Source organism: Xiphias gladius, chromosome 8 (assembly GCF_016859285.1).
Source record: "Xiphias gladius isolate SHS-SW01 ecotype Sanya breed wild chromosome 8, ASM1685928v1, whole genome shotgun sequence".
Classification (NCBI taxonomy): Eukaryota; Metazoa; Chordata; class Actinopteri; order Istiophoriformes; family Xiphiidae; genus Xiphias; species Xiphias gladius.
In genome coordinates this window covers 22,027,367-22,044,152 of record NC_053407.1, presented here as the reverse complement: position 1 = coordinate 22,044,152, position 16,786 = coordinate 22,027,367, and the positions used below count along the sequence as shown (strand labels likewise).

The following is a 16,786-nucleotide window of genomic DNA, read 5'->3' as shown; positions in this document are numbered from 1 at the left end:
TCCACAAGAAGCCGAAAACACCACACCAGACATGCAGTACCTTGTAAAGTTGTTATGGCTAACCTGTTAGCAAACAAATGCATATGTACCAGACATGGAGCAACATTAGCATTCATTTGGAGTATTGTTTCTGTCACTTGTCAAATGTAAGCCCAACGTTTCTAAGGCCCTCTGACTCCTGAGAAAAAGGTCTGTGTATTTAGCTTTGCTAAAAACTAGCTTAGCAAACTAACTGGTTGCTAGCTTTGTTTGTCCGCTGGTTGCTAGCTTTGTCTGTCTGCCATTTAGATAACGTACCATGAGTTTACCAGAACTTTTGTTGAAAACAACTTCTTGCTGCTGACTAAAAAAACATTGATAAGAGCAGGATTTCAGGCCATGAAGTGGCTATAATCACTATTTTTATATTAACAGTGGTTGAAACAACTATGAGTTGCATAAAAAGGGTAGCTCGTAGTGTCAGACATACAGAGAGTCATGACCTGACTTAGCATGACTGTGTTCTATCTCTTTCTATTTCTATGTTTTTTTTCTCAGTTTCGCAGTCACTGGTGAGTTTAAGGACCCACAGCAAAGGTGAACAATTAGCTGGTGAACATAGTGGAGCATTTAACACAGCTAAAAGGAGAGTGTGTATTGGATATACATTCGTCAGGTGGACATAAACAAGATTTCAAATGAATGTTGTTGCCCTGTGTTTGCTCAATGTGTGAATAAGCCACTATTAGCTGGAATGTTTGTCGTATCAACCTTATATGGTGACCATATGTCGATGGTTTTACAGCTTGTTGGGTTGCCCCCAGGTGGCAAAAAAAAATTTATGAATTCTGGTTTAAAAACAAAAAAATTAGCTAATAGACATAATAATTTAAAAAAATAAATAATTGTTGCAGCTTCAAAAGATTATAAGAGGTATGTGTGCCTCAGTAGATGTACAAAGATGATCGTAAGTGAGAAAGACAAACAGTAAAAGTGTCTAAGTGCAGGTGAATGCAACAGCTGATTGGACCAAACTACTCATTCACTTTAATGACAGCCCTTACACTTCTTGGAAAGATGTGAGGAAGTGAGAGAGCACAGAGTGGACAAAGAGGATAGGAAACAAAGTAAGGAGATACAGTATACTAAAAGGAGAGGTTGGGTAGGGTCACAGTTAAATCAAGTTGTCTCTTGTTCTGACCTTCCACTCCCTCTCATAATTTCACTTCCTTTTGTCTTCACACCCTTTCAAGGGAGTGAGGAAATATGGAACTAACAGAGGAAAAGGCATGCCTCAACTGAAAAATGACTCAGTGTGGATCCAATCTATAATAGCACCTCTCACCTTGAGGTCAGTTTATTAGACATGTAATAGTACATGATGACCTTTTGAAGATCTCCAGCAGTGGTCCATATTGTGCCATTGTAACAGGTGACATTTTTTTGATTGCAGTCTGTTTTATTTGTGCATTGTAGAGAAGACAGGGCTTGCTGCAAAGCATCAGAGACTAAGATGCAAACCCCCAACAGTCCAAGGCCAAAGTGAACTCCGAACCCAGAGCCATGAGAAAGACACCGCAACATGAAAGGTGATGCCTTTTGGAAATGGCCGTGTTAAAATGAAAGAGTGAAGGGCTTTTTAAATCAGTCCTCTGCCTTCTCATTCCTGCCGTGATGTATGGCTTGGGTTCAGAAATGAGGTGCTCTCTGCAACAGTTTCCCGGCAATTACAGGGTGCTAACTTCCAAACCAGCCAGCTGAAGAGCTCAGAGCAGATGCTGCTGTCCTTAGCTAACCACTGTCGGGGTTAGCTTGCTGGTGACTACTCTCAGTAGCTGTATGGCTGAATTTATGAAATTTTATTTAGTCTGCTGATGTGTGATTTGAGAGCAAACAAGCATAGGTATTGTGCGTGCTTGTGTGCATTATATGTGTAACTACTGTATGTGTGCATGCGCATGTCTTGGCATTTGTTGGTGGGTCAGCATGTGTCTTTGTGAAATTCCTAATTTGAAACACATGCTAGTCACAGCTGGACAGGTTTCTCTCACAAGAGCTTCAAATGTCTCACCACATTCCCAATTGAGGCCAAATTTTGACAATCTTTCTAGGAAAGGGTCTGATGTCCTTAATGCTTGTTTGAGCTTGCCAAGACTGCCTTTCACCTCAGCGTTTTCCAAGAGTGTGTTTGTGCACTTCGGAAAGAGAGGCTAATTGGAAATGAGCGTGGCCCCCAGATGCCTCCAGACTCTGAGCAATCACTCTCCTACTTAACAGACACACACACACACACACACACACACACACACACACACACACACACACACACACACACACACACACACACACACACACACACACACACACACACAGAGTCATGAGCATGCTCACATTCGCACACACACATACATCATCTCACACAGATGTTTTTTTTTCCTTCCATTCCCCCCTTTCCTCCTTTCTTCTTTTCACCCACATCACCTTTTCAAGCCAAACAAAACGGTTGTAAACACAGGGTGCCAGCGGGGGGAGTGGAATGCCTCAGAGGCTTACACAGGCTTTGGTCCTCTCTGACAGACAGTCCGCCTTGTGTTTGACAGCTCCTTGGGTCCCGCCTCCTGGTTGCACTGTGGTGGTCCCTGCGTGGCCCTTGCAATATCCCATAGGGGGATAAGGGGGATGGGTGGCAGTGGAAGGGTCTTGAAGATCCTCAGGTCCGGGTTGCCAGTCCCTAAACTGATGTGGGGGAAGGGATTGTGAGAGGTATAAGGGGAGGGAAATTCTTTGTTGTGACAAAGGAAAACACTGGATTTACTTCCTAAAACGTGTTGTTTTTTTTTGACAATTCCATTAACTTAAATTGTTTAGCTCTTTTTTTCTTGAGGAAGTACTCAACCAACAAGGAACAACCTCTGTTTGCCTTTTCGTGGTGCGGAAGTCATTTCCACTTGTGCATGTTTTATCACATTCTTTCAGTGCCTTTTATTTGACCTGTTATCTGAATCCATTGTTAGTGCGCCAAACAAATTACAACTGCCTTCAGTTTTCATTTACAGTGGAGTAAGACAGGAAGAAAAGCCCAGCCCATTACTCAAACTAGGTCTGGATTATGCAAATGTTTGTGGCTTGTTTAGTCCATACCCTGCAGCTGTTAACACCTGTCTGTCATTGTGCACAGACTTTACACTCCATCATTAGACCCATAAGCGTGTAAAATCCACATGCAAACTAGGCCAGGATAGTAGAGGCAGTGGGACTAAATTCTGTGTATGTTTACATGTGTTTGTGTGTATGACTTTGCACTTTTGCAGCTGTTCACCTAAGGTAATGGCTGCAAGTTGGGAATTTATGTTAAATCAGATACTGGCCAGATTAGCTATTGTCCAGGAGAAGATTTTGATTGATATCCTCTCTGGTTTATTGGCATAATTATGAAAATCCACTGAAGGGGATGTCACACGATTCTGTTCCCAGCTCTCAAGAGTCTTCAGAACAGACAGTCTTAGTGTTTTTGTTTTCATCTGAAGTAGGGGATTGAATGTTGTAGAATGGGCGTGGGGCCAGTTGAAATGATAGCAGTTGTATTTCTCATCTTGATGGAGCTGGTTGTGGAAATAACTTGTACATCAGCCTCACAAACCAAACACAGCGAAAATAAACGAACCGAGTTGTTTGCAGAGAGCATCCTCCTCTTCACGTCACAGGTTTAAGATGTGTACCTTGGTAGATACACAGCTGAACAGGAGAAGGGACTTCCTGATGTCAAGCCGGTAATGAACTTTGTTCCTCTCGTTATCACAACTCTAGAGTTTCCTTATCATGGTGCCACTGCTCTGTGTGCCTGTGTGCCTGGACAACGGTTTACATACCCAGACAGACGCCGTCTTGTCCCGGATTCTCTCTGTGAACACGACCCTCCGATATCTTAGTCACTGGGAAGGGGATTTGGTTACTCACAAAGGGAAAAGGGCCTGGCCTGCTTTGCTTATGAAAGCAGAATTAGCATTTCTTGGCAAAGGTTGGTTTGTTGGTACACACTGTTTGATACCCAGTGCCTTATTTTCTTTGTCACATTGGGTCTGCTGTATGAAAGATGTGTACTATGTAATTTCGTATTTACAGTCTAAGCTGAAGATGATTTAAGAAATATTTAGCCTACATTTTTCTCTGTGGAAACAAAGAGGGTTTATGAAATGGTAATGTTTTGCCAAGTAATGATACACTTGACTACATCTGTGAGTCTCAAACTACCATTGTCTTCATTTAATTGTTTCTGCAACTTACTGTAGATTTCCATATTATATTGATGAAAGGCATTTTTCTCATCATCACTAGATAGTTTTGGAGGCAGTTTGAGACTGAAGATACAGACATGTCATGTCAAGGAGCAGAAACTCAACTGTTGACTTCAAAAAGAACACCCCCCTGCCCCCAAATGCATTTAAAAATGTGACTTATTTTAAGAAACTACTTTAGCACATACTGTACATAGCAGTTTCAGGTTTCTCTCAGTGGCATGTGTCTTTTCTTGTCTTTTGTCTTTCTCCGTTTCTGTCTGTATCCACATCTCTCTCTCATGCTCCCATTTCTCTTTTGACAGCTGCAGGAGTTGGACACATTCCCTGAGTGTAAACAATATCTGAATTAGGATTTCGTTTAAATATAGCTTGAGCTTTAAACAGAGGATTAAGAAGGCAAAGAAGAATACCACCCCCAGCAGTGTTTGCATTAAATCTGCAGTAAAGCTCCATGTTTGTCCTCAGGACTGCAGGAGTTGCAGTCATCGTATTTAACAGGATCTGTGTGTGTTTGTGTGTGTGTGTATTCACATGCAGTATTGCAGACACGGAATGTGTGTAAACAAGGAGTTGGACCTGCAGCCAGTTCATGGGGAGTGGGGTCCCTGGGGGCCCTACAGTGTTTGCTCCAGGACCTGTGGTGGAGGAACCCGGAGCACAACCAGAGACTGCAACAAGCCTGAGTAAGGAAGAATCAGACAGTTAAGATATCAAAGCCCTCACAGACTGTAAATATGTGTAAGACTCTGAACTACTAAGAGCAGTAGCAAAATCAGAGAGCTGTCAGGCCTGATTAAGAGTTGTAAGCAGGCTTTTCAGATTCAGTGAGTCTCAACTTGATTTTAAGCAACAGTCAAAGAAAACTTGTTTGCTTAGTGTGAATTTCAATGTAAACCGTGTTGGTTTTCTAGTCATAAAGCACAAGTCAAACAAGAGCAAATATGATCTTTGAATTGAAATTGTGTGTATAACTTCTGTGATCCATCTTCTCTTACACTAGGCCCAGAAATGGCGGTAAGTTCTGTGTGGGTCGCAGGATGAAGTTCCGCTCTTGCAACACTGAGCCATGTCCGAGAGAGCGGAAAGATTTCCGTGAAGAGCAGTGCTCTCAGTTTGACGGCAAGCATTTCAACATCAACGGGCTACCTCCCACTGTCCGCTGGGTTCCCAAGTACAGTGGCAGTGAGTACACTAATCTAATCCTAAAGCATGCAATTTGAATATCTGCAGGTAACTTGAGCTGCAACATCAAAGATGGATACTATTTACAAACAACTATACAGTGTAGTTTGAGGCCACTGATACAGTATGTTTAGTGCGTTGAACTTAAATGCATGATGTCTCCATTTTGAAATCAGACTTTGTCTGCACCCAGTGATTACCGGTACTTTGGCTTGTTTAAACTTCTCATGCAATAAGTCTGAAATTGTGTGTAGGAGGTATGTGGAGGCCAAGACATACAACATTGCGATGTGTGTGTGTATCTACTGCATTTGCAATCTAATGCATTGCAATTTTAATACATGAGGTGACAGGATGGAAAATGCCTGTTGATGAATGGGTGAATGTGTAAAAAAAAAGACACACACATATGTGTTTGTCATAATTTACATACCCATGATAAGAGGTGCCCTGGAATAAACCTTTAGTTGACACTAAACAACATTAAAGCAGCATGCAGCCCTTCATATGAACCTTCTGGCAGCTTTCCCTCTGTAGCCGTATCTCGTTCCTTGCTTAGATGGCTTGCCCAGTTACATAAGATTACCATCTGGCAAAGACCACCATGTCTAAGTTACTGCAAGTGATTCATTCATTTAATTGATGCTATACAAGCAAGCAGGCCAAACTCCGGGGCCAATATACTGTTAGATACAAAGACATTTTTCCAAGAAGTTCAGTCAGTTTTGGAAATTCTAACAAGAGTCTGCTGAATTTTGCAAAAAAATGTAAATACTGTAGCTTTAAGATCAAAAATGTGAAGTTATGTTTTGTTCTATTTCATCAGCACCGGCAAATCAACTCTAGGCTTTTCATCTTATTATTGTTCATCATTTTTACTTTATTAATCTCATTAACTTAATGAACTGTAGTCCAACTTTTTCCATAATCTTTCTTTTTCTATCCAGTACTAATGAAGGATCGCTGTAAGCTCTTCTGCCGGGTTGCTGGGACAATGGCGTATTATCAGCTAAAAGACCGCGTCATTGACGGCACGCCATGTGGGCCAGACACTTACGACATCTGTGTTCAAGGCCTCTGCAGGGTATATCTTTCTGTTTCTTTTTCTGTATTGAACTTTTGCACACACACACCAACATGTTCACACACACAGCCATACACACACATACAAGCTTTGACATTATATCAACTTTCAGTTTTAGCTCCGTCTCATGCTACCATGATATGTAGCGTTAGATACATTTATCTGTTAAAAGCTATTTCTTGGCTGATGAGAAATAATGATGACGCTGAGACATAAATACAAGCTTAACAATCTCAGCCTTCACATATTTTTACATGATTCACATTTTGTAATTATTGGTAAGGATGAAGCTTGAATTTTCAGTGAAATGTTTGAAGGTCACAATCAGAAACACCTGCTTTTGCCAATTCCATGGTGTCCAGGTGAAACTCTGCTAGCAAAACTACACTTCACTACAAACTAAAAACATTCAACCAAATCCTTCTAAATCATAAACTTCCATCTTCTCCTTATCTGTGCCTCTTCAGCAAGCAGGCTGCGACCACGTTCTCAACTCGAAGGCCAGGAATGACAAGTGTGGAGTGTGTGGCGGGGACAACTCATCGTGTAAAACCCTGGCAGGGACCTTCAACGATGCACAGTATGGTAAGTCCCACTGCTCAGATTACACGTACAGTACACTAATAGCAGTCTGTCTACAAAAGAGGTGTTGCTATTAAACACGCTGCACGTCCACAGCTTCTGCAGATGAGTTATGATATATCTGATACGCAGTAAACATAGAAGAGTTAAGAAAGACTTCAGTTCCATGTGACTGCAACGCTGACATGCTGTATGTTCATATTAGGCACTGATATCATGTCTGGATATGTTTGAACATATTTTAGCATACATGCCTTAGCCAAATTTGGAAAATGCAGAACACCAATCTTCTCTAAAGCTTTAGAAACCGATTAACACAGCGATCTCAATCTGTCAGGTCTTTCGATAGCACACACAAACCTGACATCACCCCTTTGAACTGTCCTGCTTAATGCGGTGCTTGAGTGTGGGCCAACTGCCGATTGCATCCAACCCTTTTTAAGTCTGGGCAGCAAAACAGTAGAAAAATTAGCATAAAAGCCCTGGGTGTGGCTTCTGTCATGTGTACTCTGCATTAGTTTGGCGCTGAGCTTTAGCATCTCTATCCATCAGCTTTCTTTCTCCCGTCTGTTGGCTGTTGGGGGTACAGGGTTTGATGACTGTATTGAACCAAACCAGACGCCAACCTCAGCCCTGGAAATCTGGCTTAACCTTAAGAAAGAGAACGCGAGTGGGAGTGCAGCCCAGGCAGGATATCCCTCTGCTCCTGGGTCTGGGCCTGTCTTTTTGTCTTTCACCCTTTTGTCCTTTTCTGTTTGTTGTTTCTCCATTTTCCAACTTCTTCTTTTTGTGTCAGTCTTTTTCTTTATTTTGACCTTTCTTTCTCTTTTTTTATCAGACTAGACAAACTGAATTCTGAGATAAAACCATAGCATTCTTTTTGTCTTGTGGGGAAAGGAAATTGCAAGTCAAGATGAAATGACACGGTATTTGAACATATTCCTTCAAGGGTGTTTATACATGTTAATGTTTTTTTACATAACCAAGACCAAGACCTTTCAGTGCATATGCCTTATAAATGAATCCTCAACTTGTGCAGCTATGCAAGGCCTGCCTCTTGCATCTTGCCATTGGATGCTTTTGCTATGTATCTGTTTAAGTCTTTAGATGGTAAAGTCTCCAGTAAGTCAAATCAGTTCAGTCTAATGCCCACTTCAGACTACATGATGTCAACTCAATAATGGCCCGATTCAACAGATGTGGGGCATCGGAAATGAAAATGACCTCAACAATTGCTTGTTTTACCCCATATAGTAGGAGACAACCACCTCATGACGGCGTCCCAACAAAAGGCTAGCACGTCAGAGTGAGGATGTATGGTTCCACGTTCACTTTCAGTCATAAAAGTGTGATTACGTATGTAAAAATTTGTTGCTGGTGGAACAGTGAAGTTGGTCTCTGGCAGCTTACTGGTCACCTATGTATGTCATGCAAATCATGAAAAACAGCAAGCTAGAGTTGGTGTCCCCCGCCATGTCATTCAAGTGACTTCAAGAATTTATGAGTCTATGATCGACTAATCTGACACAAATATTTATTGTGTAATATCATCTCAGCATAAATCAAGTCTCATTTTTGGGACTTGTCTGACTTGACGCTTGACTCCAAGTCTCAAGACTCACGTCTGCAACGCTGGATAAAGCCAGCCAGTTAACATCTCATCAAAAGCTGCAAAAGACCTGGTGAATGAGATCTACAAGTGGACTTGATATAGGCTTATGTTTCCTATATTCCTATAAAGCAATGAGGGAATAAAATAGCAACAGGAAAAAAAAACTTGAAGGTTGAATGCATCCTGGCTCGGAACGGAAAAATAACCGTCAATGTAACTACAAAATGACAAATGTTTGCCATCAACTCAGTCCGTATCCTCTGACAACTTGCACCAGGGTGAGCTTGTGACGCCTCCTAATTTTCATCTGCAGGCTATTAATACTACATCATCTTCTTTCTTGCTAGTTGCAGGGCGAAGCATGTTTGAGGTTAACCCCAGCACTCTCTAAGCGTAGCATGGTTGTGTTTTTTTTTTCCCCCAGGGTGGTGTGTTTACTGTTCATTTCTGGGTCACTCTGTGGTGGCGGAGGATTGTGTGTGTGGTCAGTAGCTAAGCTGGGGGATCTCAGAGGCCTCTGGTGGTTTGTGGATATGATGTTTCCTCAGAGGGCGACTGTGTTGGCGGATTTTAAAGTTCTTCCGCAACTATATTTTTTATGGGGTTATTGTGTCCCTGTTTAGGGGAGGGAATTTGACATTACACTCATAAAACAGTAACACAAAAATCTAAGGGCAACTGTATATAGGTTTGGGTTTATTGTGAAGGAATATGCAAAGTAGTTTTGTTAGTGGTGTTTATTGATGAAAATTAGCTTCCTGCACAGTGTGGCCTCAAAACGGAAATGTTTTTTCAGTCATGGCTCACATGGCTTGTGATGAATTCCCACTGTGTGTGTGTGTGTGTGTGTGTGTGTGTGTGTGTGTGTGTGTGTGTGTGTGTGTGTGTGTGTGTGTGTGTGTGTGTGTGTGTGTGTGTGTGTGCGCGTGTGTGTGTGTGCGCGCGTGCGTGTGAAAGAACTGCATGGCTGATGAGAGGAAGATATGTAAACCAAGTGCTGCCCCCGAGTGGCTCAAGGTGTCAGGCTAACCATCATACCACACCAGCCCACACCTCTCCTATCATTCTATTCAGTTTTTATTTTATTTTGAAGGCAGCAGTAATTAGTTGGAAGGCCAGGTGACACCGGAGCCAGTTGGTTGTTGGTTCAAATCCTCAAGCTGATCTCTCATGATGAAAGAAATGAGTGCATGTTAACAGTCTCCTACTGTACGTAATAGCCATTATTAGCCATTATTGCATCCATGGTAATCACTTTGAACTTCCAGTGATTTTACTGGACTTAATTCGTGACCAAAAGCAAAAAATTGTGATTGCACCAAACAGCTGCTAATCATGAGGGCAGTATGGATGAAACGTTTCCCCCCTTGTAATTCTCCAACTGTTGCTATAAACAAGAATAAGTTCCCATGCAGCTGATTAGATAGGAGCTGAAAAAGCAACTGTCTCTGTGTCTTTGAGTTGTCTCATCTGTTCTCTTCTTGTTTGAACTGTCCGAGGTTACATTTATTATTTATACTGGGTTCACTATAATCTGAAGCAACTACTCTCACAAGTAGGGCTGGTATTGTTTGAAAACACAGACAGCCAAAATCCAAAGCTGGATGATCAAAGACTGTGTAAAGAGAAGGACAAATCTAAGCAAACATTTAATGTCAGCTTACAGGTTTTGATACTTGTAGCTATGGATACATTTTCAGTCAGTCAAAAAAAATAATAAAAAATAGGTTTTTGTTGTCGCCTCTTGAGTCTCACGTGCTCTCTCTCTCATGCTCACTCATTTTCTATGTTAGTTTATCATGGGACAACAGGCCCGGTGTAGTAATTACAGGCCAAAGGTAGGTCCAGGGAATAATTACATATCATTTCACGGTTGGGCCTCTGAGACTAAAACAAGGCCTCCTTTGGGTTATTTGAGAGGACTAGATCTTTTTTGTATTTTTCTAAGTGTGACATTTAAATCCCCAGTGGTTGGAACCGGACTTCCCTGACTGGGGTTTGGTGTAGCACAGTGAAGCTATTATGAAAATCAAGGTGGGACTTCTCACCGCTGTTATTGTGGCTACTCTGTTCCCTGCGTGACTTTCCATGCGCTCTGTCTCCTTGACTTGTTTCGTCTGTCCCTCCGTCTTTTCTTCTTCTTCAGGTTACAACACAGTGGTGCGGATCCCGGCTGGAGCTACCAACATTGATATCAAACAGGTCAGCTACTCTGGAAAGCCGGAAGACGACAACTACCTCGGTGAGTGTACTGTGTGTGTGTGTGTGTGTGTGTGTGTGTGTGTGTGTGTGTGTGTGTGTGTGTGTGTGTGTGTGTGTGTGTGTGTGTGTGTGTGTGTGTGTGTGTGTCAGTACAATGATGTGGTTTCAGGCAACTCTGTATCAAATTGCAGTTTCTATTTGGGAGAATCAGTCCAAAATGGAAGCAGTCCATCCTAATAAGATGTATATATTACACCCCTTCAGTTCTCATTTGCTAGGTCAATGCCATTATCCCCTAACATGACTATAAACCACCCAGACTTGGTGACCCAGAGCTGTAGAGGCAGGCCAGTATGGAAAGAGGGTAAGAAGACATGGGATAGAATTGTTGTCAAACCGTTTTCATAAAGGAGAGGAAACTGTCATTTGTACTGAGAGTATTATGGAGGAAATGTGTAGGGGCGTTGGTCCATCTGGTCACGGCAAAGAAGGATGTTTGGGAAAGCAAATGGAGTGTCAGTCCCTGAGAAAGATAAATGAGGCAGCAATAGGTGCTAATTAGAGGCATGTGGAGCCCAGGCTGCATGAAAGTAGATATAGGCGTATAGGGTTAGATGGACCCACCAGGCTCAGAGAGTGTGTGTGTGTGTGTGTGTGTGTGTGTGTGTGTTTTTGTCTGCGTGTGTGCTCGCATGTGAGAGAGAGACAGGCGGAGGGAGAGAGAAAAAAAAAATGGGAGAAAGAGTTTTCCCTGTGTTGTAAGGGTGTGTGCCCATTTTCAGACGGTTCAAGTCAGGTTCAAGATGTTTTAAGTCAAATAGTCTGAAAAGACATCTGGCAAAGCCTCCTCGCCACACTGCTGTTAGAAGGTTGACCCCCGCTGTTGCTGAGTGCCACAACCCTGCTGTGAGCGACTGCCATCTGTATTAAACATGGTTGATATTCGCAACGCCCTGCCAATTTTGTGTCTCTGGCTGGTACAGTGTGTCGAAATTCTTTCGAGAAGATCATTGCACTCACAACATAGAAACTAGACTGGGCTTTTAAAGTCATGGGTCCTTGAAATTGAGGCTCTTTCAGGCTGAACATGGCCACTGTGGACAGCTTCAGAAAGCAGCTCACCTGCCCTCCTGTTTAGACTTGTCTTTGCTTAGTTTTATTTATTCATTTCATCTCTATTCTATTTATCACTTTTATAGTGTGTCTACTTTAAGTTCTTTTTTGGTCTTTTATTGTGAAGCACTTTGTGAAGTCTGATCTACGAAGGTACTATATAAATACATTTTAGTTACCTACTAACAATGTTTTGGCGCAAAAAAGGGCAAAAAATCAAATACGGAGAATAAAGGACTTTGCACACTTATGGTGCAATCCAAGTATTCGATGACAAAGGCAAGTTTTATGGTCTCTACCTTCAGGGAAAATGTTTCACAAAGGGGAATCCTTGAGCTTACACTGACCTCAAATAGAGCACACCTGTGCTTTGTCATACAAGAAATGCAGTTCACAATTATAGTTCCCAAGGGAGCTCTACAAATACAGCATTCAATGCAATACAACAAAGTGTTCTTTCTTCCAGTTGAGTTACAGGGACTTGCAGAATTTATGCTAAGCCTAGGGAGAACTGAAGCTTTTTTTTTTAAGGCACATATTGTTGGTTTCTCATTTTATTTTTGACCCATCTGTATCAGAACATACAGGTATTTAGAAGAGTGTATGTACTGGAAAACAAACTTCAGCTCCTGTTGTGCTACAATATGTTAAAACACTAAGGTGTAAATTTCTCCACAAAAAAGGCTTAACAGGAGAGAGGGACTTTAAGATGTTCATATATGTTGTACAAGTTCCCTCTATGTGGGTGACTGTGTGTGTGCACATTTTTGCGAAGGCGTTGCTTTTTTTTTCCGTTGCTGCAAAGCATCAATGATCAAATCCACAATCTGTAAATCATTGTCAAAACCCCACAGATCCCACAGTTGTCTTTGGGCTAAAGATGGCATCTGGCATCCAACAATGTGCAGACTTAAGAGTAAACAAAGTTGCATCTAGAGTCTAAATCACATACATTGTTTCGGTATGCACCCTCAGATTGTAATTAACTGCATGTTTCTTGGAACCAGAGTGTTGGAGGTAGAAAAAAAGGTTGTGGGTGTTCATTTTTGTGTTTAGTTTCTAGTTTGCCAAGTGTGAGTGTCTATGCATGAATCTCTGTGTATGTTATTTGTGTGTGTATGTTTATGTACTTGTTTGCATTAGCGTTCCGTGGAGATCCTTTGCTTGCATTGCCATGTCAGTCATTAAGAAGAGTCATGCAATGTAACTCCAAATAACTGCAATTTAGTGCCAGCGGTGTTTGAGCATACCGTACCTCACCTGCAACGATAGGATGGCCAGTGAAAGACTGTTTACTCAGCATATAGTCTGAAATGATAAATGCCACATCCCATAAACATTCACAAAACTTCAATTCCACAGGAGACAACTCATTTGAGGAACCAGACATTCATTCACTTGCGCTGAACTGTTTCACATTTGGAGTTTTGTATTGTCTAGGGTTTCGGGGTAAAACGTGTTGTTCTTATCTGTCTGTTTCTTATTCCAGCATTATCTGATAGCCAGTCCAACTTCCTCCTGAACGGGAACTTTGTGGTTGCCATGTTCAAAAGGGAAATCACCTTCAAAGGAACTGTCATTGAGTACAGCGGCTCGGACACAAAAGTGGAGCGCATCAACTGCACTGACCGCATCGAGGCGGAGCTTATTCTACAGGTATTAAGAGGAAGTTTCTCTTTGTCTTTAATGACGTTTATGTTATTTTTTTTTTTCTCAGTTTAATTCCTACTTTAGTCATACTACCTGTTATTCTGCTTCACCTCTTGTCACACTACTTTAGTCTTGATCTCTGTATCTCGTTCTTTAAAAGTTTGCTTTCCTTCTCACCAACCGACATACTTAGCTGGAGCTCTGTCTAAGAGGGCGATATCTCTGTGTGGACTTACAGAAAATAAGAAAAGCACTGTTAAGTCCTTTGACTTTGCCTTTCCCACTGCTTTTTTCCACAGGTCTTGTGTGTGGGAAACCTCTATAACCCAGATGTCCGTTACTCCTTCAACATACCCATTGAGGAACACAGGGAGCAATTTGTGTGGGATCCCTCGGGCTCCTGGCTCGAGTGCAACCACATCTGTCAGGGTAAGATCTCAGCTTGGCTTCCAAATCTCCACACATGAAGAATATGATCATTTTTCTTTGGCTTCAGTGAATCCTAAAAAGCTTTGCAATTACTAAAGATATCAGAGAGCTTGTGCGGATGTGATACACGCATAAGTACATCATTTATGTACTTTTAGGTTCATTGTTATTTCTTGTGACGAAAAGTTTCTGTTGCTGTAGAGGCATGTGGCCTAACTGAGAGTCAAATTTCACAGCTGCTCTTAATATAAAGGACAAAATTTTACCTCCAAAAATATGAAAAAAGTGTGAAATTTATTGGAACCATGATGCATCTTACAGCTCTTATTACACGGGCACAGATTTCAGTGTCAGTGTGCATTAGGATCAGCATTTCTCTTGCATCACTTACACACACCTCTGGATTTAAAACCTTACTTTCTCATCCCCCCCTTCTACAATTCCCCCCTGCTGGCAACCCCAATGCTACCCCGGCCAATTAGATAGTCTTACACCTTGCCCTTGGCCTGGCCCTTAACCTGACTAAACCCCCTCAAATTTCCCTTTTAGAAGCAAGCTAGTCAGGCTCCCAGAGGGTCAGAGTGCACAGTGGTATCCAGTGAAGAGATGTATTTGTGGGGTCTGAGCCCGACATGGAACCCTAAGGCTGTATGATGAAGGACTTGATTTCAGAGAGCTGTTCAGTCTTGTTAAAGGAGAAGAAAAGTGATATTTTGGCCGGCGAACTGTCTGCCAGATGTTGTCTGATTCTAACCTTGCTTTCCTTCATGTGTGCCCGTGTGTGTGTGTGTGTGTGTGTGTGTGTTTATGTAGGTGAGCGGAGGCGAAAGGTAGTATGTGTGCGCAAGAGTGATCATCTTGAGGTATCGGACCAACGCTGTGAACATTTACCTCGTCCTGTTGCTGTTACTGAGCCCTGCAACACTGACTGTGAAGTCAGGTGCGCATTACTGCACAACGACACACACGTACACCCACAGTATCGATTCCTGAAGAGCACAAACAAGCCAAACATTTATCTACGTCTCCTCCCACACAGGTGGCATGTTGCTGGAAAGAGTGAATGTTCTGCTAAATGTGGTCCAGGCTACCGCAGCCTGGATGTTCAGTGTATGAAGTACAGCCTGATGAAGAGACAGAGTGAGAGGATGGAGGCCAGCATGTGTGGAGACGTAGCAAAACCTCAGACCAGAGAGCCCTGCCATGGGGACTGTCTGCTGAAGAACTGGCAGTACAGTGCCTGGTCACAGGTACAGTCAGTGGAAGATTTGGCCTAAATTGTGATCAAACATATCTTTTGTCTTTAATCTATGCTGCTTTTGCCTTTACGCAGAAAGAGGAAGGGTCTTGTCTACCACATTATACCACCACTCTTTCTGATTTTCACTATAATTTCATTCCCATTATTATTTAAGGGATATGAAATAGATGAAAACGTGAATGAGTGGGCTAAACATGGTTGATTGGTTCTTGTTAACAGTGCTCTAAGACATGCGGACGTGGGAGCCGTAACAGAGAGTCTTACTGCATGAACAACCTGGGCAGACGGCTGATAGACAGGGAGTGCAATGAGCACCAGAGAGTGGTTACAGAAACCTGTAACGACCAGCCGTGTCCCAAGTGGACCGTCAGCGAGTGGAGTGAGGTGGGCCTTGTCACACACCTAGACCTTCAGCTATGGCCACACACAGACACACTCACAAATGCAGCAAAAAGCTATAAATAAAGGCCTCCCCAAAACTTCAACACTAATAAAACCAGCCTTCTGCACGACCAACTGCTAGCAGAGACTAACAATAAAGCCAGGGGTGAATTGTATATATAATATAATATAATATAATATAATACAGGCGTTGGACCAAATTGCTGTAGAATATAATGCATTTATTAGGTTGCAACCGGTCACATCCAGTGCAGCCCATTATAACAGTTCTGCTATAGATCCTACCTTTATGAAGCTTATATTATTAACAGTGTCAGAGAGGTATAGATGGTTTTCTATGATCATTTCAGACGCAGTTCTTAGTAAAGCGGTTGGATTGTATTGCATAATGCTGAAAGGTATTTCTAATATTTTGTCCGTCCCCCCTGACACAAATATGGGATGACAATTAGGGTAGAAATGAGGGTGTCCCATCAAATATTTTGTAAGAGTGGGATGTCTGATTTTGGATGCAAACATGCAAAAATAAGCGCACTTTCTCAACTAATTTTTTTCTCTGCCTCTTCCACCATCATCCCACACACTACTACACACTTCCCCCGCATTCTTCCCACTCCCAGTGCCTGGTGACTTGTGGGAAAGGGATGAGACACAGGCAAGTGTCCTGCAGCATGGGAGCTGGGGAGGAAAAGCTGAGCGAGCACTTCTGTGACCCGTCCAGCAAACCCCAAGCCGTGGGGAGCTGTGAGCTGCCCGAGTGTGCATCCTGGCAGGTCGGCGTCTGGGGAGCGGTGAGTCCTGCAGACACACACACACACACACACACACACACACACACACACACACACACACACACACACACACACACACAGATAAGACATAGACGCACTGGGGTGAGGTGCCTTGGTGCAGTGTTTGACTGAGGAAATGGGTTTCATGTGTGACTTGCTGTCTAGGAGTTTGACTCGTATCTTTTACACTGTGTGTGTGTG

General features: G+C 42.4%; 1 protein-coding gene across 1 annotated transcript in view; it reads left to right on the top strand.

The window, feature by feature from the left end:
• The window catches only part of LOC120792988 (A disintegrin and metalloproteinase with thrombospondin motifs 20), an 80,973-nt gene that overhangs the window by 32,353 nt on the left and 31,834 nt on the right, over positions 1-16,786 (top strand). Inside the window, exons 12-22 of the mRNA XM_040132475.1 lie at positions 4,815-4,960; positions 5,278-5,459; positions 6,407-6,543; positions 7,011-7,128; positions 10,884-10,979; positions 13,542-13,708; positions 14,002-14,131; positions 14,945-15,071; positions 15,171-15,381; positions 15,612-15,776; positions 16,415-16,585. Of these exons, the coding sequence (XP_039988409.1) occupies positions 4,815-4,960; positions 5,278-5,459; positions 6,407-6,543; positions 7,011-7,128; positions 10,884-10,979; positions 13,542-13,708; positions 14,002-14,131; positions 14,945-15,071; positions 15,171-15,381; positions 15,612-15,776; positions 16,415-16,585 (1,650 nt within the window). The remainder of the gene's footprint in view (positions 1-4,814; positions 4,961-5,277; positions 5,460-6,406; positions 6,544-7,010; positions 7,129-10,883; positions 10,980-13,541; positions 13,709-14,001; positions 14,132-14,944; positions 15,072-15,170; positions 15,382-15,611; positions 15,777-16,414; positions 16,586-16,786) is intronic.